The 22,858-nt window shown below is 38.9% G+C and overlaps 2 protein-coding genes across 3 annotated transcripts in view; both read left to right on the top strand.

The window, feature by feature from the left end:
* LOC137615308 (mite allergen Lep d 7-like) overlaps window positions 1–485 on the top strand; it is a 4,056-nt gene extending 3,571 nt beyond the window's left edge. For both annotated transcript variants that reach the window (XM_068345063.1, XM_068345064.1), the window contains exon 6: window positions 184–485. In XM_068345063.1, coding sequence (XP_068201164.1) covers window positions 184–382 — 199 coding nt within the window. In that variant the 3' untranslated portion in view covers window positions 383–485. The remainder of the gene's footprint in view (window positions 1–183) is intronic.
* Window positions 486–11,212: 10,727 nt separating this feature from the next.
* The window catches only part of Syx18 (syntaxin 18), a 104,340-nt gene continuing 92,694 nt past the window's right edge, over window positions 11,213–22,858 (top strand). Inside the window, exon 1 of the mRNA XM_068345062.1 lies at window positions 11,213–11,346. The gene's annotated coding sequence lies outside the window, so the exon portion shown is untranslated. The remainder of the gene's footprint in view (window positions 11,347–22,858) is intronic.

Below are 22,858 nucleotides of genomic sequence, written 5' to 3'. Positions count from 1 at the left end.
TAACTCACACTTTAGCAATGGCTTACTGTCCATATATATATATATATATATATGTGTGTGTGTGTGTGTGTGTGTATATATATACACATATATGTATATATATATATATATATATATGTGTGTGTGTGTGTATGTGTGTGTGTGTGTATTATTCTTTAAAAAGTCTAAAATTCTTATTTTCAGGCATATAAGTGTTGACATACATGGCTTGGGTCCACTCAATTGGATTATGGAAATCGTCTCCGATTTGGTTGTTAACGTCGCTGAATTGTTTATTAGAGATACGATTGAAGACTCTGTGCAGTCACTGCTCAATGAGGCCCTGGACAGCGTTGATATCAGCATCTTAGGACCAATCCTTGGCTGTGATCCAGTGCAGTGACAAAGCTCTACTTACTTCAAGTAGATGAAGAGGGAATATTAGTATTTCAAGAGCTTCTTTCAAATTTAGTGTATCCTGAAATAAATATTTAAAATGATCACCATCCATCTTTTATTTTTTTCTATGATACTTGTTTCCAGAAGTTTACGAAAGGCAACTGCATCATCTTCCGAGATAACAAAAAGAAAAAATCCGTTTTTGCCATGTCATTCATTTTAATGATCCAAACAAACTATTCTACCACATAGTTAGTCACAAACAGTTCCACTTAATTTGAAGAATATGAGTACAGATTTTTTAAAGATTTTCATTATGTACCATAAATTAGTTTATATTTTAGGTTTCCTGACCCTTTTGATTAGACATGGACTCTATGCAACTATGCAATCCATGGACACCATACCACCCATTTCATCATTAGCAGTAAATAAACCCATTTATTATTATTATTATTATTATTATTATTGTTATTATTATTATTATTATTATTATTTTTATTGTTATTATTATTATTATTATTATTAGCTAAGATACAACCCTAGTTGGAAAAGCGGGATGCTATAAGCCTTACGGCTCCAACGGGGAAAAATGGCCCAGTGAGGAAAGTAGATAAGAAAATAAATAAACTACATGAGAAGTAATGGACAATTAAGATAAAATATTTAGGAGCAGTTACGACGTTAAAACAGATCTTTCAAATATATAAACTATGAAAAGCGACTTATGTCAGCCTGTTCAACATAAAAACATTTACCGTAAGATTAAACTTTTCAAGTTCAATTGATTCAACTACCCGATTAGGAAGATCTTTCCATAACTTGGTCACAGCTAGAATAAATCTTCGAGTATACCATGTTACTACATGGTATACTCGAAGATTTATTGAGCCTCACGATGGAGAAGGCAAGACTATTAGAATTAATTAACTGCATACATAGCATTACGAACAGGATGGTACGGTTGGTGAAGATCTGAATGTAAAGGATGGTCAGAATTATGAAAAATATTGTGCAACATGCATAAAGAACCAATTGAACGACGGTGCCAGAGATTAATAGCTAGATCAGGAATAAGAAATATGATAGATCGTAAGTTCCTGTCCAACAAATTAAGATGAGAATCAGCAGCTGAAGACCAGACAAGAGAATGATATTCAAAATAAGGTAGATTGAAAGAATTAAAACACCTTCAGAATAGATTGATCACCGAAAATCTTACAAGACTTTCGTGGTAAGAATTTTTTTGTGCAATTGAAGAAGACACAGACCTTATGTGTTTCTCAAGTAAATTTGCAGTGGAGAATTACACCTAAAATTTTAAGACATACAGAGTGAAAGAAATATTATCAATGCTGGGATCCAGATGTTGAGGAGCCACTGTTCTCGTCCTACTTACAATCAAATTTTGAGTTTTATTAGAATTCAACTTCATGCCCCATATTTGCACCATTCACTAATTTCAATTAGATCTCTATTAAGGAATTCAGCAACCCCAGATCTACATTCAGGAGATGAAATTAATGCAAAGAGAGTAGCATCATCTACATATGCAACGAGCTTGTTTTATAGGCCAAACCACATGCCCTGTATATATAGTATGACAAGTAATGGGCCAAGAACACTACCCTGAGGAACACCAGATATCACAATCCTATACTCACCATGGTGCCCATCAACAACAACTTTGCTATCTATCGCTTGAAAATTCAATAATGATACTAAGAAAAGACTCACCCCCTCTAAATTGTTTGAGTTTGAAAACAAGGGCCTCATGATTACCATGGTCAAAGACAGCACTAAAATCAAGGCCAATCATACGAACTTCAACTTCCTAACCACAATCAAGGGATTTCTGTAGAGTATTGGAGATTTTAAGAAGGGCATTACATGCTCCAAGGCCTTTACGAAAGCTATATTGCAAACTAGGGAACAGATGATTACATACAGCAAACTTATTTAGACGTTTTGCCAAAAGACGTTAAAAAACTAGATAATCTGAGATTCGTGGAAATTTGGCGGTAATCGGCTGGACTTGAACTACTCCAAATAATTTTATATAATGGAGTAACACGACCAATAAGTGCTAAAAGAACCTCTTCTTGCTAACTTGCACTAAATAACAGATAACCTTGGAGCTAAGAAATCTGCAGTCTTTTAGAAAAAAAAAAATACCATTTGGGTCTACACCTTCATAAACATCAAGGTCCAACAAGAGAGCTTTAATTTCACGAGATCGAAAAGCTATACTAGTTAGTTTAGCCCAAGGAAAACAGGAATGAGGACAATCAAGTGTCTCATTACTCAACTTACTGTCAAACACATCAGCCAAAAGGGTTGCCTTTTCCTTTGGACAGTGAGTGACAGAGCCATCTAGTTTAAGTAAAGAAGTAACTGTTGCATCTCCACCAAAATGTGCAGATTTAAGGGTAGCCCACCACTTATGTTCTTGGGTTGTACCAGAAAGGGTTTCTTTTATGGTTAAATTGTATGCCTTCTCAGTGAAACATAAACTCTCTGAGCAAAAGCTCTAAACTGAGTATAGTTATTCCATATCAAATCTGTTATGTTACCCTTCCAAAGATGATAGGCCTCTTGCTTCTCCAAATAGGCACGTCTACGATCATCATTGAACCAGGGGTTGTATATCACTCGGTACCTTAGCACACGAGAAGGAATACGCCTATTAATTATGTTGATTATATTCTCATTCAAAGGAAGAATAGGTTCAACCCTATTATACAATTGTGACCAATTCACTATTTTATCTTTTTTTTTCTTCCTCTTGTTTTGTTAAAGTTTTTATAGTTCATATAAGAAATATTTATTTTATTGTTATTGCTGTTCTTAAAATATTTTATTTTTCCTTGTTTCCTTTCCTCACTGGGCTATTTTCCCTGTTGGAGCCCCTGGGAATATAGCATCCTGCTTTTCCAATAATAATAGAAAGATCACTCTGAATGCCAATTCAGTCGGCTAGAGATTTTATATAAATCCTATATGAGCGTGTCACATCAGGGACAGGCTGCTATGTCTTCGCTGCGAATGAAATCAGGGTATGATCAGATGTCCCACATGGAGAACCAACTTTACTTGTAATAACGCCAGAGGAGTCAGTGTATATGAGGTCCAAGTAGGTACCAGACCTGTGAGAAGCTTCACTTATGATTTGCTCACAACCTGAAGCCTGAGTCAGAGGTAAAGTTCAAAGCTCTTAAGCCATGGCAATCAGTAGGAGAAAGAGAATCTAATCACTCCTTATGGCGAGCATTGAAATCACCATAAAAAACAAAAGATACCTTTCTATCATCTTCTTCTATCTTACCCATAATGGTAAGAAGACAATCAAAGATAGAATCATCCATGTCTGGATTCCGGTAGTTCGAACACAAATAGAATTTATGCCTTCCACAAACTTTTATTACTTGAATGTCATGACATTCACATTCATAACAGGACTTATGAAAAGCAGGATACTCAGTCCTATATACACCGCCAATCCCCTGGCCCTAGGAATGGCATCCCGTCTCAAAATTATTGGCTTCTTAAAAACAAGTTTTAAGTAGGTCAGATAAGTGCTTCATATTAGAAACCAAAGTTTCTGAGCATAAAAGAATGTCATACTGCCTGGACGCAACTGTAAGGTCTTGAATAATTGCATGCAGACCACGAACATTGCAATAGAATAGACAACACTAACGAAGTCTAGGACGAATTGGTCTCGGACTTCGCTCAATGTCTCCAGACAGTATAAGAATTAATGGCAATAGAAATGATTCATCAATCTTAAAAACTAAATTAGCAGTAATCATAGCAAAAACAATATGTGCAGAAATATAAATGCAGTGATTGTCAAAACCCATAGACTACAGATAAAAAGTTGGGAAAAATTACCAACAATGCGGAGCCGATACATCATGCAAGGCTAAATACTCTCCAGGATAGCCAGTTCAACTGAAGGGAGGACAATAAGGATGATTTTGAAAAGATAAAGAGATAGATAAGGAAAAGTCAACCTCTTGATAGACCACTGGGTATCCATGGCACTTCTGTTAAGCATACCCCAACACGCCATTTAGAAAAAACTAAGAGGAAGAAAAAAGGTAGAATAGTGTCCAATTGTACCCTCAAGCAAGAGAACTCTAACCCAAGATTGTGGAAAACCGGGGTGCAGAGGCTATGGCATTACCCAAGATTAGAGAACAATGGTTTGATTTTGGAGTATCCTTCTCCCAGAACAGCTGCTTATCATAGCCAAAGAGTCTCTTCTACCCTTACCAAGAGGAAAGTAGCCACTGAATAGTTCCAGGTAGTAGTTAACCTCTTGAGTGAAGAAGATTTCTTTCGTAATATCAGTGTTGTCAAGTGTATTAAGACGCAGGAGAATGTGTGAAAATGGGCTACACTATTCTGTGTATTTGTAAGCAAAAATAAAATGAGCCATAACAAACGCGGATCCAGGAAGTTCAAAAATGGAGGATCGGAAAACCTAACCAAAGTAGCTGGGGGTCGAGGGCAATGTAAGCCTCTCTGGTGTTGACGTAATTTTAAGCTATTTTACAGTGATTTTTCATGTATCTGAAACCCTTTTCTCCTTATGATTGCATTTAAAGGGTGAATACGCATTATGCAATAACAGCATCCCGATAATATAAATAAAACATTGCATCAGTAATCTTTACAATTACTTTTAGTACATGACTATACATTGCCGGGAAACCTTGACAACTGACTACGTCTTTAGTTATATATCTATAATTATTGGAGCACCTGCATCCTTCCGTTCAACTATAAACCAACAGCAAGTCTTGACTCGTCAAATTGCGTCTCCCCCACTTTTTCCAGCTTGATTCGTATCACAAACACAAAATCTGTATTTCCAGCTCATATATAATGAATGTTTACTACTTGGGGGGGAGAGAGAGAGAGAGAGAGAGAGAGAGAGAGAGAGAGAGAGGGGATTTCAATCTTCCACATATTTTTTACTACATTCTTCATGTAGTAACTATTGAGCGGAAGATATTGATTATTGTTTTAGGTTTATTAAAGTTTCAAGGTTTTCGTAAATTCCAAGCTTTATTTCATGAAACTTTTTAATTTCTTCATATAAGATATTTCTCCAAAGAAAAGGCTGGTTTCTATTTCTTTGAAGATTTTCCTTTTTTTTCGTTTTCATTCTATCTAGTGTACTATTATTCTATAGAAACAATTTACCTTGCCAATCAAAACCTCAGCTTTGTCGCAACATATATTACATCTAGAACCAGTAAACTTATTTAAGAATTATAGAATTATGAAGTTTTCATGCCACGTACATTTATTAATCATGTCACATTTCAATATTACAAATAATATTGAGTAGCAACTAAATTAGGTTGTAATCCCATTTAAATTTCCACTTTCAATAAATAGGAGTTTCGCCTCAGATACTAAACAGAAAAAAAAAGCAAACCAATAAAAGATTCATATCAGAGTTTTCTGCGAATTGATCTCACTCTCTCGAAAATTTTATTGTGACTTGACACGTCTTCCAACGCATGTTTTAATCTCCTTAAAATGGTCATATCGAAATAAATTCAGCAAAATAAACAACAAGAAAGTAAAAGGAATATACACACCAAAAGATCAAGAGCAAACATTAAAAACCCGAATGATACTTATATTTACATCTGACGTTGATACACACATATACCAGGGGAGAGGAGAGAGGGGCGACTGAAATTTACTGCATATATTAAGTCGAAAATAATTTCTTTATCGATTGTATTAGAATATTGGACATAATATATATATATATATATATATATGTGTGTGTGTGTGTGTGTGTGTGTGTATGTGTGTGTGTGTAGAAAGAGAGAGAGAGAGAGAGAGCCTTATTGCCTTATTCTATGTTTGGGTTCCCCCAGGTCCCTCAGTGTGAGGCCCCTCGTATATCCACCACAGAGAGAGAGAGAGAGAGAGAGAGAGAGAGAGAGAGAGAGATTGATTGATTGATTGAAAGTTTTCTGGCATCCTTTCAATCAATCAATCAATCTCTCTCTCTCAGAGAGAGAGAGAGAGAGAGAGAGAGAGAGAGAGAGAGAGCGATTTCAAAAGAATAAAACTCGAACTTTTCGCAAAATATCTGCAGGAATGATCTATAGCTACAGCTTAGAAAAACTTTACCATTACGCTAACCCATAAAAGGGAGACCAAAAAAGACCTGACAAACTACTGCCCAATGAGTTTGATCTCGGTAAAATGTAAAATATTTACAAAGATCAAATTAGGCCGAATAGAAAGGTGCAGACAGCTAGACTTTAATCAACCAAGAGAGCAGACAAGCTTTAGAAGTAGGTATTCAACGACTGACAGTATCCATGTAGTTAACCAGTTAATGGAAAAATCAACAGATTGTGACAAACCAACATGTATGACCTTTTTTAGACGACGAGAAAGCTTTTGATTCTATCAAAAACTTACGAAAGTTATGAAAACCTTTTAAAGACAAGGAATAGAAGAATCTTATGTTACAACTCTTAAAGATATCTATACGGGAAGTACAACCACCCTAAATCTACATAAAGATGGTGTAAATTCAGAATGAGAAAGGAGTTAGTTAGGGAGACGACATCTCTCTTAGATATTGCTACAGTGTCTAGAAGAAGTTTTTAAGAATTTAGATAGGGAAAATGTATGAATTAACATTACAACTTTTTTTGTAGATGCCATAGTTCTATTTAGTGAATCATGGGACGAATTGAAAAAGGGGATAGAAAGATTTGAATAAAAAATGAAGAAATGTAGGACGGAAAATGAATATGAGTAAAACTAGGATGATCTTCAATGAAAATTCTGAAAGACAACAAATAAGGATTATGGAAGAACCTCTAGAGATAGTAAATGAATATTCGTACTTATGTTCCCCAAGGACATGAGGCCAAAATTAAAGAAAGGATGAACAGAGCATGAAGGGCTCTTGGTAAACAAAATAAAGCTATGAAAAGAAAAATGTCACTTTCTCTAAAAACAAAAATATTTCCTCAGATGGTCCTAGCAGTAATAACTTATGCATCAGAAACTTAGAGCCTTAAAAAGACTTAGAGCATAAGCTAGATACAACTCAAAGATCCATGGAAATAATAATGATAGCATTAACAAAAAGAGACAAAAAAAGAGTATCAAGGATACGAGAGCAAAATAACGAAGAGGATATACATGGGTAGGGCATATTTTTATTATTATCATTATTATTATTATTATTTGCTAAGCTGCAACCCTAGTTGGAAAAGCAGGGTGCTATAAGCCCAGGGGCTCCAACAGGGACAACAGCCCAGTGAGGAAAGGAAACAAGGAAAAAAATTAATTGTTTTAAGAACAGCAACAATCTTGAAATAAATATTTCCTATATGAACTATAAAAAGTTTAACAAAACAAGGAGGAGGAGAAACAAGAGAGAACAGTGTGCCCGAGTGTACCCTTAAGCAAGAGAACTCTAAGCCAAGGCAGTGGAAGACCATGGTACAGAGGTTATGGCATTACCCAAGATTAGAGAACAATGGTTTGATTTCGGAGTGTCCTTCTCCTAGAAGAGCTGCTTACCTTAGCTAAAGAGTCCCTTCTACCCTTACCAAGAGGAAAGTAGCCACTGACCAATTACAGTGCAGTAGTTAACCCCTTGAGAGAAGAAAAATTGTTCAGTAATCTCAGTGTTGTCAGGTGTATGAGGACAGAGGAGAATGTCTAAAGAATAGGCCAGACTATTCAGTGTGTGTGTGTAGGCAAAGGGGAAAATGAACCGTAACCAGAGAGAAGGATCCAATGTAGTACTGTCTGGGCAGTCAAAGGACCCCATAACTCTCTAGCGGTAGTATCTCAACGGGCGGCTGGTGCCCTGGCCAACCTACTACCTGAGAATGACATAATATAGATGGGCATTAAGAATAACAGAGTAGGTCCATAGATATTGCAAAAGAAGTAGAAGTAGGGGAAGGAAAAAAAAGACGATGGACCTACGAGCTAAGAAAATTTGTAGGTATAGTCTGGCATGGAAATATCATAAACAGACAGGAGTTAAGGGACATGGATGAGAACATTGCCCTACAGAGAACTAGCAACGGCTGATGATTTTATATATATATATATATATATATATGTGTGTGTGTGTGTGTGTGTATGAGTGTGTGCGTGTGTATATATATACATGTATACACATACATATATACATATATATGTATATACATGTATACATACACACACACACACACACACATATATATATGTGTGTGTGTGTGTGTGTGTGTGTGTGCGTGTGTGTATGTGTATGTATACCATTGAAAACAAACCCCATACTTCAAAACAATAATCTAGCTCCATGGTAATGATACATATAAAGTTATAGTTCAGATCTTCAGCCGTTGAAATCTCTTTTTGGACTATTGATATTTGCCATTGTATTTCTAGAATCTCTCTCTCTCTCTCTCTCTCTCTCTCTCTCTCTCTCTCTGAATGTGTTTCTATATTTTTAGTTAAAACTTATGTAATCTGCACTGACATTAACTATACCTAAATTTAAATGTAAGTTTCATAAGGTAATTGATATCTAAATACACATTAATGTGTCAGGATATGACTATAGTCTATATCTAGAAAAAGATTTACTACGATCTTCCCCATTACTTTGACTTTATATATATATATATATATATATATGTATACTATATATATATATATATATATATATATTATATATATATATATATATATATATAAATTTTGGCAATTAATGTGTAATTCTTCGTGATAGAATGAGTATTAATTATTTTGTGATTATCATGATGATGGTGATGTAGAATGGTTTCGACTGTATTTTATTATTATTATTATTATTATTATTATTATTATTATTATTATTATTATTATTATTATTATTATTATTATTATTATTACAAGCTAAGTTTTAACCCTAGTTGAAAAAAAACTAGATACTATAGGCCCAAGGGCTCCAACAGGGAAAAATAGCCCAGTGAGGAGAGAAAAAGGGAAATAAACAAACTACAAGAAAAGTAATAAACAATTAAAATAAAACATTTTAAGAACAGCAACAACATTAAACTAGAACTTTCATACAGAAAAAAAAACAAGAGAAATAACATAGAACAGTGTGTCCAAGTGTGCAATCAAGCAAAAGAACTCTAATGGTACAGAGGCTATGGCACTACCCAAGACTAAAGAGCAATAGTTTGATTTTGGAGTGTCCTCCTAGAAAAGCTGCTTACGATAGCTAGAGTCTCTTCTACCCTCATCAAGAGGGAAGTAGCCACTGAACAACTACAGTGCATTAGTTAACGTCTTGAGCAAAGAAGAATTGTTTGGTGATCTCAGTACTGTCAGGTGTATGAGGACTGAGGAGAATGCGGAAGGAATAGGCCAGACTGTTCGGTGTATGTCTAAGTAAAGACAAAATGAGCCGTAACCAGAAAAATTGATCCAATGTAATACTGTCTGGCCAGTCAAAGTACCCAATTTCCTTAGCGGTAGTATTCCAATCTGTTCTTTTAAGTAGCGAGTCTCACTTTAGCAGTCATCTATAGAATATCTCTTCAAATCAGCGAATACGAGTGAAATGCTCATAAGAAAGTTCTCTCCTTTAATTGAAATATAAGCTTAATATATTTCCAAGCGACAACTGCAGATTTATATGAAATAATATGCAGAAGGTGAATGAAGTTATAATTCATCTCATCACTAGCCATACACACACACACACACACACACACACACACACATATATATATATATATATATATGTGTGTGTGTGTGTGTGTGTGTGTGTGTGTGTGTGTGTGTGTGTGTGTAATGTTGTTGTAGGCTACTTAGGCTACCCTTGTCTATTGCGCATGATAAACAATTCAGAGAATTTCAACAAGGGCTATTTGTGACAATATCACTAAATACGCGACTTTCATGCATTCAGCCACAAATAGTTTATGATATCAAGTGAAGTATGTCTCGCGAATAAAGACATGAGGAGATTTTTTGAAAACCGCTGTGTATGAGTTAATATAATAAGAAAATAAACTTGAACCACTTGTCCATTGAAGGCGATAAGAGTTCACATTGACCTTACTCTACATATTTGTGATTAAAATGAGTTTGACACTAATGCTCGTGACTATCATAAGTTTACTTTTAAATGTTGAATCATGAATAGTTTTTTTTTTACTTTTGAGCAAGAACAATATCGTAGGAAAAACCGTGAAAAGCAAAATAACATAATTAAAGAATGAAACCTGAAAATAAAGATAATTGACAAAATAAATATTTTCCACCAATATGCTGAGTTTAACAGTCAAATTTTTATTCCTGATTATCCCAAGTTTAATAGTAAAACATTTTTTTAAAACCCTAAGTTTAATAATAGTCAAACTTCATTGAAAGTCCCAAGTTTAACAGTCATTTTCCCCCTGAAAATCCCAAGTTTAACAGTCAAACTAATTTTTCTTAAAAAAAAAGATGGAGGGGTCATGACCCCTCACAACTCCCCTTGGTTTCGCTAATGCTTAACTAGAGAGAGGGATCCAAAGTAGTACTGTCTGGCTAGTCGAAGGACCCACTAACTCTCTAGCGGCAGTATCTCAACGAGTGGCTTGTGCCCTGGCCAACCCACTACCTGAAGAAGAAAATAAAAAGTGATAAATGGAATTGCAACAACTATATGATGAAGAAATGAAACAACTACTTGAATTTTACACTTAGAAATTAGGATGAAAAAATTAGAAAATTTAAAATATGTTACATAACAAATATGGAATAAAAAAATAAGCTCAAAGAAATAATATAAACTAAAAGTATATTGAGGAGCCGTTGTAAAGGCAAAACTTTTGCTTAATATTTGAACTGAACAGTTGTCAAATTGTGGATCGCTATTCTTCTGCCTCTCCTAAGTCTTGTTATCACGTTCACCGTTGGCCTTTACCATAGATTAAGGTGGATATAATTCTCGTGTGTTTTAGTCTTAAGGACAATTAAAGTTATTTATTGCAAATTGATATAAAATTCTTACTTTTCCATCAATGGAAATGATATCTTTAGCCGAGATACAAAGGTACGTGACGATGGTCTACCATGGACATGGCACAAATGCTAGGTTAGCAAGTCTACCATCAAGTCTGCCTAGACTAGGCTAATTTAGGTTATATTTTACTTGGCGGGGTGTATGTATAATAGCAGCCACCTTTATGTATTATTATGGCTAAGTCTGAATACGGCATTGTAAGGGGGGTCGCAGGGAGCGTTAGCCCCCCCCCCCATAGGTATGTAGGTAAGGACACGGTTAGGTTTGGGGGGAAAGTTTAGGTTAGTTGATGTTCATTTTTAATCAACGCATGAGGAACTGGCCGCTGATATACAAAGGCTCCTACTAGGCTATTAAGTCTAGGGTCAAGTCTACCAAGGCTAGGAGATAATTTACTGGGCTGGCAAGTCTAGTTTTAATTGTGCCTGAAATAGGCTAGGTTATGCAATATTTTACTTATTAAGCGAGTGGGACCTATAGTCAAGGTTGCCCGACATCCTGGTTTTACTGGATTTTGATTAATTGGGGTTCAAATCTGGACATTCGGACAATTCGTCCAGATCCGAGGAGAAAAGATATTTGGGGGGGGTACCGGTATTAGCTGTATCTCAAAATGGTACGTAGCTCCTTAATTCTAACAATATTTGAATGAAGCGATCCCAATTCAGTGATCACAGGGATGCCAAGAAAACTTCAAATCAATGAATCAATCAATCAGTGATCACGGGTTCTTACGGCTAAGCATCTGAAAATGAGCCTTATTCTAATGGGTCATAAAGCATTTGCTGGTCTTGGTAATGTTTTTTGGTAAATATATGATACTCTGGAGCCTTTGTATATCAGCGGCCAGTTCCTCACGCGTTCATTAAAAAGGGACATCAGCTAACATGAACTTTTCCCCCTAACCTAACCTACAAGCTGTGTCCTTACCCTGCAACCCCCTTACACTGCCGTATTCTAAGTTAGCCATAATAATGCATAAAGGTGGCCGCTATCGTACATACACCCCTGATACTTTAATTACAGGAATTCACTAAGAAATGGACGAGAACTGGCAAGTTTGGTATTTTTCTCTATATGTTTAAGAGAGGGTCGGGCATAATAACTTGCGTATTTAAAATGTGAAGTATGTTTTTCACTCCAAGTCCATTGTTTACATCTGAGAGACTGAAGTGGAGTTAATGCGCATGCGTTGGTGCTGATCGGTTTGGGGAGGTTTCTGTGCATTTACATTGACGTACCTGTCAGATGGGTTTTTTAAACCAATTAACAGCTTACAAGTACTTCTTCATAAGCTCCCGGATGTTGTTTTACAACAGCCATTTATTTTGATGGAAATGCTCTCGGTTCAGTGTACAGTATAGTTATTGTTACTCATGCAAAATTAGTAAATAACCAGAAAATAATGGTCCACAATTTTTAAAAGCTCATTGTGTTATCCCTATAAGGTTAGTGTCCCAAGTGTAATTTTGGGTATTTGTTTACAAGACCAAGCTCTCCATATGCTTTCAAATTATGCAAAGCTATTGTTTTCCTCTATTAATTTTTCATAATTTAAAACAATTCGCCACATGGGAAACAAGTTATACAGTGAACCCTCGTTTATCGCTGTAGATAGGTTCCAAACCCGACCGCGATACCTGAAAATCCGCTAAGTAGGGACACCATATTTACATATTTATTTAACATGTATATTCAGACTTTTAAAACCTTCCCTTTACGCAGTACTGTTAACAAACTACCCTTTAATGTACAGAACACTTAATGCATGTACAACTACAGTACCCTAAACTAAAACAGGCACAAATATTAAAGGCGATTTTATATCATGCGTTTCCTAAACACGCCAAAAAGCACGATAAAAAATTACAACCAATGTTTTGTTTACGTTTATCTCTGATCATAATGAAGAAACAAATGCATTTACACATCTGTTTATAGGTTAGTTTTTGCATCAATTATAGTGATTATATGTTGATTTTGTTATTACCAATGTTTTACTTAATTTTTCTTAGGACTTCCAAATAAATGAAATGAATGCCATTTATATAATGTTTTTCTTTATGACGCCGCCTGAAACGGAAACATTTCATTCGTTTACTGTACTCTCCATCTTCGATCGTAATAAACAAACGAAGGCATTAAACGCGCAGGATGAAAGTGATAAATAATGATATTAAAAGCTTTTAGTAAATATGTTATTACAAATATTATTTACCGTATCTATATAAAATCCTACATACGTAGCAAAGCAGGAAAACAATTTTTGTTCTTTTTTTTTTTTGGCGTTTAATTAACAATAACAAACTGCCGCCATCAGCAGCCTTGCACCATTCAAATATGACAAAGTCAGACTGCATCTGATTTGCGTTTCATGTTCGATTTAATTTTACTACGTATACTGAATTATCGTATGATCACATTTTCTTTTCGTGTTTTATTTCTTTCTGTACTGAATTATATGTTATATGTAATGCAATGAACCATCAGTAAGAGCAGATATTACTAATTATTAATGGAATTAACGAAATATTTGGGGTCTTCATATATCGTGGCTATTTTCGAAATTTCCGGAAAATCCGCGATATATGTATATACAGTACAGTACATGAATTGTGAAAAAAATCCGCGAAGTCGTGAATCCGCGATAGTCGAACCGCGAAGTAGCGAGGGCTCACTGTAATTATAAAAAATTATAGAATTATAAAACAAAACTAGCCTGGTTTCCTCACTAAACGACCTGGAACTGACATCATCAACGTAGTCAACCAAACAGAAGTTCCCGATGCCAGTGTACTTTTGATATATATTCAAAATACAGTATATACTAAATTAAAAATGGAGTAATTACTCAGAAGTGTCACTATTTGTGAAATGTATATTTTATGGACACTTTAGTAATAACTCCATTTGTTCCGTAACTGAAATACAAACCACACTATTTAATATGGGTTTGTTCCTTAACTGAAATACAAACCACGCTTTTTAAATATTAATCTTAGCCGGTGAATATATAAATAGCTGACGTCTCCGACGGCCCGACAGATTCCAAAAAACTCGCAATCAATCGCCATGAAGGTTGCGGGTGTGCCCACCAGCGCCGACTATTGGCCAGATACCGCATATACTTCTCAACCACTTCAGTTCTTCTCTGTCGGTGTCACCGACAACATTGGTTCCGCTCGCTCTAGACCTCGAGTTTTCTACCGAATTGGTGAAGTACTTGGTTTTGGTTTTATTGCTTTCACCGTGCTGGATTATTCAATACTATCTTCAAAAGAAATGCTTTTGAAAGGAGAGGAAAAGTTTTTTGCCCTTGCTTTTTTAATCTTCTGGTTTTTCCATAGAGAAAAGATGGCCGACCCTTCCCTCAGTGTACGGAAGTGTGTTAAAGGCTTTTAGTAATTATTTTATCACTTTATAAATTATTGTTGATATTTATAGATTTACCTCTATATATTTTATATCTCACCCGCCTTTATTAGGCCTCTTCGATTAGCTTTCCATTTATACTAAACATCAAGATAAATTTTATGTTTTTGTTTATATGCGGCCTTTACCTATTCTTTGTAGGCAGTCCTGACTTGGAAAACGAAGTTAAACAACGTTGAGCCCATTCAACTTTTATTTTTGTTTAGATAAAAACAGTTGCTCTGTAAGAGTGATGAGATGAATATTTTTAGAAAATATTTTAAGAAATTTATTCTTTGAATAGTCTTTGTGCTGTTTTTCAAAGATGAACTAACGTTTGGTTTATTTATGCTACGCAGTTTGCGCTCTATCGTTACGATAGAGAAAGAGAGAATCACGGTTTCACTTTGCAGAAAGAGTAAATCGATTTTGACGTTTTGTTCATTCTTCTTTCAAACTGAAGTTTTTTAGATACTAATTTAAAGGAACATGTTAATTTTCAATTTCTTAGTCCTTTCAGTTTTTTCCTTTAGTCAAATAACCTGTTATTGACGAAGAGTGAGTGGGCCATTCTCTTGTGAGTGACAAGAGAGAGAGAGAGAGAAAGAGAGAACGATCCGATCTTTATTCTTGTCCCAAGTCTCTGTACAAGGAGTTTGGGAGCGAGTAACGTTGTTCTCGATTCAGTTTTTACTCTCGTCCCAAGTCTCTGTACGGGGAGAGAGGATAAAACGTTTTGGTTTTTATTCTCATCCCAAGGCACTGTACGGTGAGAGATTGAAAACGTAGTCCTTAGTGAACTAGTGTTTAGTCTCATCCCCAGTCACTGATCTTTTTAACTTTATATATTTCCGTTTTATTCGATATATATGTATATGTTTATTGATTTTTTGCATGTGTTTCATTTTGTACTAATGTGCTTACATTATACGACTCATTTCGCAATTCTAACCTTTTGTTTTAAGGGAGAATTGCGTGCTTCAGGTAGAAATCAGTTTTATTCATGTCTAATATGAAATTATTAAAAAATGCGATATCAGTGAAGTAAGTGCAAAAAACATATTCTGTGTTGCGGAGGGTTCGTTTGTTCGTGCTTGTCTCTTGCCTAGTCCGAGACCTCTTTCAGGCTCCCCTGCACCAGGGAGAAGGAATGTCGTAGGACCTAAGGGAGTGAGGAGTGTAAACCAACGAACAGACGTTCCCTCAAAGGTATCAGACATTGCTCGTCAAGCACGTCCTTGCCATAAGACAGGAGAGACGAAGTTTCTCCTCGTCTTCCGATGATTCTTCTCTTTAAAAGCCTGGGCGTAAGGTTTCGAGACGGTTGAAACGTTTATTAGTTCCTTCAGAACAAATTCAACGTCCTAGCTGTAGTCATCATAAGAGTCCCGTTCATAGCGATGACGTTCATGTACAGACGTTTCTGCCACAGACTCGACGTGACGTTGAGCGGTAGACACCGTAGACACAACGCGACGTTGAGTGTCAGTCACCGTAGTCACGATATAGCATCGATCAGCAGTCACCGCTGTTACTACGTGACGTTTGAACGTCAGCCACCGCAGTCACAGGTTGATCCGAAGTTAAGTGTTTTGCAAGATATGCTGTTAAAGCTTTCTTCTTTAATAGAAGCTTTCGATCCTGTTCCTGTGCGAAAGGATCCTTTGCTTTTTGTACGTCACGGTTCTGGGATACGTGATTTGGGTCTTCAACCTTCTAAACGAGCTTTGTTACGCCACGCTGATGTTATCCCTAGTGACAGCTTTGCTGTTAAACGAGATGCGGAGCATAAATCTCGATGTAACTTTGATCGCTTTGAACGTCAGCCACCACAGTCACAGCGTGACATTGAGCTGCAGACACCGCAGACACGACGTGACTTTGAGCGGTAGACACCGTAGGCTTGACGTGACGTCGAGGGTCAGTCATCATAGTCACGATATAGCATCGAACAGCAGTCACTGCTGTTACTACGGGACGTTTGAACGTCAGTTACTTCTGTCACGACGTGTAGTAGAATAACATTCTCTGCAGTCACAACGTGACATCGACCCTCCAACTTTAACTCCTGTTCATATACAAGTTGATGTAGCCTGTCAGGCTTTTCCTTCACGTCATTCTGAATATAAATCTCCTTCTCGCAAGACTTTAGATTTATCAGATGATGTGCCTTCTGAAGAAGTTGATGACCCCCTTTCAACTAATGTTCCTTTGGGGAGTCTTTCAGAAGAGGAGTAACCTAGGGTGGTCCAACAATCCCTTGTTTTATAATTATGAATTTCTTTAGTGAAATTTTGTCCTACTCGTTTTGTAACGGCTGCTCCGCCGTCTGAGTTTACTCTTGGCATGACTTTCTTCGACTCCTACATTTACGAAGTCAGTTCTCTCTTGTTCTTCCAAGAGGGCCAAGCTCTTACTGGGAGACTGGTTGGAATCCAGGAGAAGTTTAGGAAAGTCTGCTTTTGCTTTTCCTCCTTCTTAATTAGCTTCTCGCTCGGGCGTCTGGTGTGACACAGGAGAAGTTCTCGGCTTGGGAGTACCTGCCTCTGCCCAGGGAGACTTCTTAAGCCTAGTGGACTCTCCTCGTCGTCTAGCCATGAGACGCTCCAAGATTTTATGGTCTGCTTCAGAGCTAGACCATCTTCTGTTAGGTTTTTTTCGAGCGTTTGAAGTTTTTATTTGTTGGATTGGTCCCTGGGAGCCTAAAGTAAGAAGGTCTCTCCAGCTGTCAATGTATTGCTGTACAATTATGTCATGCATGAACAAGGCTATCAGGGATGGCTCCAATGATCTGGCAGCCACGTTCACTGCAGGAGTACTTAAGATGTAAGTGCGCTCAATGTGTTCTTTGTCAAGACAAAGTTCACGATGAAGACTACCAAATCTGTCTTGGCAGCAGTAAGGGAAGGCGACTGGATGGTCTCTCTCGACCTTCAGGATGCATACTTCCACATCCCGATTCATCCAAACTTTCAACAACATCTGAGGTTTGTGGACGGGAAAGTAATGTACCAATTTCGAGCACTGTGCTTCGGCCTCATTCCTGCTCCTCTTGTTTTTACAAGGCCCTTGCAAAATGTAGCAAGCTTTTTCAATATTAATCTTACCCGATGATCATGTAGCTGTCAACTCTGTTGCCCGACAGAAATCTACGGTCGGGATACGCCAGCGATCGCTATACAGGTGGGGGTGTACGCAACAGCGCCACCTGTGAGCAGGTACTCAAGTACTTCTTGTCAACAAGAACTCAATTTTTCCTCTGTCGTGCCTCCGGCTAGACCTACTTGGATACGCTGTTGATTCTGGAGTTATTGTTCACGATTTGGTGATGTATTTGCTCTAGAGTTTAGCCTTTGCTATTCAGGAAGCTTTATCTTTAGCTTAGCAAGCTTTTGGAATTAATTTGAATTAATTATGGTGACGAAGAGAGTATGGACTCTTTCGCTTTTATATGGCCGACCCTTCCCTTAGACGGAAGTGTTGGTGTCGAAGAGAGTATAGACTCTCTTTCACTTTTTATTTTATATCTCTCCGCCATTTATAGGCCTCTTCGATTAACTTTCCTTAAAAAAAAAAAAAAAAAATATGCGACCTTTCCTAATAGTAGGCGGTCCTTCCTTGGAACCGAAGTTAATTAACATTGAGCTCGTCATATCGTTTTTCCTGTTAAGAATTTATGCTATTTTAATTTTATGTTTTTGAAAGAATTTCTTTGATAAGTCTCGTACTGTTTTCAAAGTTGAACTAACGTTTTGTTTAGTCTCCGCAGTTGTTGACGTTCAGAACGTTCAACTTGCGCTCTATCGTTACGATAGAGAGAGAGTATTCACGGTTTCACGTTGCAGTAAGAGTAAACCGATTCTAGCGTTTCGTTCATTCTTTCTTAGCTTAAATGGTTTTAATTCTAATAAAGGAACTTTTTATTTGGGAAACCTTTCAGTTTTTTTCCTTTAACAAATAATATGTTTTAACGATATATATAATTGGGCTCATCTCTCAGGTTCTAAGTCAAGAGAGAGAGAGAGAGAGATAGAGACGGAGGGAGAGAGAGGAGGATAAACGTTTCGTTCAAGCGGGTAACGTTGTTCTCCTTTTTTTTTGCTCTTCTCCCTAGTCGATAGAGGGGAAGAAGGTAAAACGTTTCTAGAGTTTTATTCTTGTTCCCAGGCTTTATGCGGTGAGAGATTTTAAACGTAGTTTATTTGATCTAGTGTTTAGTCTCTTTTCCAGCCACTGAATTCTTTATCTTTCATTATGTTTTTCTGTTACATTGTAATACTGTTTTCGCAATTACTACCTTTTAATGAAGGATAGGATTGCGTGTTTCAGGTACAAACCACTTAAAGTTTCGAGTTCAGTGAAATAAGTGCAAACAGAAAATCAAAAGTGATAAAGTGATATGCGCAAAGTGTTACCGTGTTGCGTTCGAGGGTTTGTCTGTTCGTGCCAGTTGTTCACCTAGTCCGATACCTCTTACAAGCTCCCAAGCCCAGGGGAGAAGTAATGTCGAAGGACTTATGGGTTCCTCAGGCCTTGATCGACGAACAGACGTTTCCCTCTGTGGTTTCGGGTGTATCTACACACATTGCCGACGTGATCACCCCACCCACACAAAGACGAGAGAGCCCATTTATTCCTCGTCTGCGGAAGAGGTTTCTCGCAGAAACCATGGACCAAATCTTGCAGCTTTTAAGTGCAAGTCGGTCCCTTCCGCGCAAGTCCAACGGCCTAGGTGTAGCCACTGGATCAGTTCGGACTCGCTGCAGTACGACAACTGCACACCTCCTAAGAGAGGCTAGGTGGTACCGCAACAGGCAGTAACTCCGTCTGTTGCCGCACCAGCTGTTTTAGACCCTCAGTCACAACGGACAGTAGCTCCGTTTGTTGTTGTCTTTCATAGACCCTAGTGGTCCATGCTGCAGACTATACAGTCTCAGCTTGCTCTTTCATGCAGGTGTATCATGCTGGAAGGTTGACAATGCAGCCTGTAGGTTGTGCGCTCAGCAGATACTGCGGCTGCCTGCTCCCACACCACACCTGTGAGAGCTCCTCCACCGATGCGCAGTCCTCACTGCCAGACGCATGTTCTTGCTGCACCATCTGCTAACATGCGTGAGCTGCCGCATCAGGAGTTGCCGGGTTCCAGCACTATGCGGCATTCTCCTCAGCCCATGCAGCATGCTCTGCAGACCTTACAGCATGCTCCGCATACCATGCAGCATGAGCCGCATACCATGCAGCATGAGCCGCATGCCTTACCTCATGCTCTGCATACCATACCGCATGCTCTGCATACCTTACAGCATGCTCTGCATACCTTACAGCATGCTCTGCATTCCTTACAGCATGCTCTGCATACCTTACAGCATGCTCTGCATACCTTACAGCATGCTCTGCATACCTTACAGCATGCTCTGCAAAGCTGCCGTGTTTTGACACGGTGTGTCAGCCTCCGCAACACACTGTGGTTACCGCCACTCGCCAGCAGCAAACTAGTCAGGCAGGAGTTGAGGCTTCCCCACACATCTTTGGTTGTTGCCAACTCACAAACTGTCATGCAGTTACATGACGTTGCCTTCTGGTCTGCTACTTATACACCAGTGCTGTATGTCCTCACGCTCCTGTTGTGGTTGACAGTTCAGTTTTTGACAGTTCACAGACTGTCAAGCAGTTTCATAACGTTGCCTTCTGGTCTGCTGCTTTTGCACCAGTGAAACCCTCACTGAGAGAACTTAGCTTTTCTCGGATATGGTTCCTGTAGATGAGAAAGTGCTGTTCTCCCTCCTTCTGATATTCCCTTGAGGACTCTGTCATTTGGAGAGGAGCCTTAAGCTGCTTAGCCTCCTATGGACTTTTATTTAAGCATAACATGCTTCCAGGGAGGGTAAATGGTTCCGCTTCAGTCGCTAACCCCGTCTGTTGCCACACCTGCTCCCATAGACCTTGAGCTTTGTTGCAAGACATGCAGTCCAAGCTTAGTCCTTGATAGAGGATTTTTTTTTTTTTACGGAGTCAGTGTGTCACTGGGAAGACGTTCAACAACCAGCAGAGGTGACTTGTTGTGACGCAGTGCGGCAACCTCAGCAACCCGATAAGGAGTTGTCTGTACTACCCAGACAGTCTAGACAGTTTCGGGTTGTCGCTGTACTTCCTCGCTTCCCCATGGTTGACAGTTCACAGACTGTGCAGCAGTACCATGATCTTGTGTCCGGCTCCGTCAGACGACTGGCTTTTAAGAGCTCCCACAAGTCGTCGCTGTCTGGAGAATCTCAGATGGACTATGGATCTGACCAAGGAACTGGGCCTCCTGGTCAATTTAGAGAAGTCCGAGCTCGTCCCATCCCAGACCATTGTCTACCTGGGTATGGAGATTCAGAGTCGAGTTTTTCGGGCTTTTCCGTCGGCCCCAAGGATCAACCAAGCCCTAGAATGCATCCAGAGCATGCTGAGAAGGAACCGATGCTCAGTCAGGCAGTGGATGAGTCTAACAGGGACACTTTCATCGCTGGCCCTGTTCATCGAGTTAGGGAGACTCCACCTCCGCCCCCTTCAGTATCATCTAGCTGCTCACTGGATAAAGGACATGACACTAGAGACGGTCTCAGTTCCTGTTTCCGAAGAGATGAGGTCTACTCTAACGTGGTGGAAGAACAGCTTTCTTCTCAAGGAAGGTCTACCTTTGGCTGTTCAGAACCCCGACCGCCGTCTCTTCTCGGACGCATCAGACACGGGCTGGGGTGCGACATTGGACGGACAGGAATGCTCGGGAACATGGAATCAGGAGCAAAGGACACTTCACATCAATTGCAAGGAGTTGTTGGCGGTTCATCTGGCCTTGATAAACTTCAAGTCCCTCCACCTAAACAAGGTGGTGGAGGTGGACTCCGACAACACCACAGCCTTGGCTTACATCTCCAAGCAGGGAGGGACTCATTCGAGGAAGTTGTTCTAGATCGCAAGGGACCTCCTCATCTGGTCAAAAGATCGAAAGCTCACGCTGGTAACGAGGTTCATTCAGGGCGATATGAATGTCATGGCAGATCGCCTTAGCCGGAAGGGTCAGGTCATCCCCACAGAGTGGACCCTTCACAAGAATGTTTGCAGCAGACTTTGGGCCCTGTGGGGTCAGCCAACCATAGATCTGTTCGCTACCTCGATGACCTAGAGGCTCCCGTTGTATTGTTCTCCGATTCCAGACCCAGCAGCAGTTCACGTGGATGCTTTTCTGCTGGATTGCCTGTATGCATTCCCGCCGTTCAAGATTGTCAACAGGGTACTTCAGAAGTTCGCCTCTCACAAAGGGACACGGCTGACGTTGGTTGCTCCCCTCTGGCCCGCGAGAGAATGGTTCACAGAGGTACTGCAATGGCTGGTCGACATTCCCAGGACTCTTCCTCTAAGAGTGGACCTTCTACGTCAACCTCACGTAAAGAAGGTACACCCAAACCTCCACGCTCTTCGTCTGACTGCCTTCAGACTATCGAAAGACTCTCAAGAGCTAGAGGCTTTTCGAAGGAGGCAGCCAGAGCGATTGCCAGAGCAAGGAGGACATCCACTCTCAGAGTCTATCAGTCTAAATGGGAAGTCTTCCGAAGCTGGTGCAAGGCCAATGCAGTTTCCTCAACCAGTACCACTGTAACCCAGATTGCTGACTTCCTGTTACATCTAAGGAACGTAAGATCCCTTTCAGCTCCTACGATCAAGGGTTACAGAAGTATGTTGGCAGCGGTTTTCCGCCACAGAGGCTTGGATCTTTCCACCAACAAAGATCTACAGGACCTCCTTAGGTCTTTTGAGACCTCAAAGGAACGTCGGTTGTCCACTCCAGGCTGGAATCTAGACGTGGTCCTAAGGTTCCTTATGTCATCAAGATTTGAACCTCTCCAATCAGCCTCTTTTAAGGACCTCACATTAAAAACTCTTTTCCTCGTGTGCTTGGCAACAGCTAAAAGAGTAAGTGAGATCCACGCCTTCAGCAGGAACATAGTTTTCACATCTGAAACGGCTACATGT

This window comes from Palaemon carinicauda, chromosome 21, assembly GCF_036898095.1.
Source record: "Palaemon carinicauda isolate YSFRI2023 chromosome 21, ASM3689809v2, whole genome shotgun sequence".
In the NCBI taxonomy this organism is placed as follows: Eukaryota; Metazoa; Arthropoda; class Malacostraca; order Decapoda; family Palaemonidae; genus Palaemon; species Palaemon carinicauda.
This window is presented reverse-complemented; position numbering and strand designations above follow the sequence as displayed.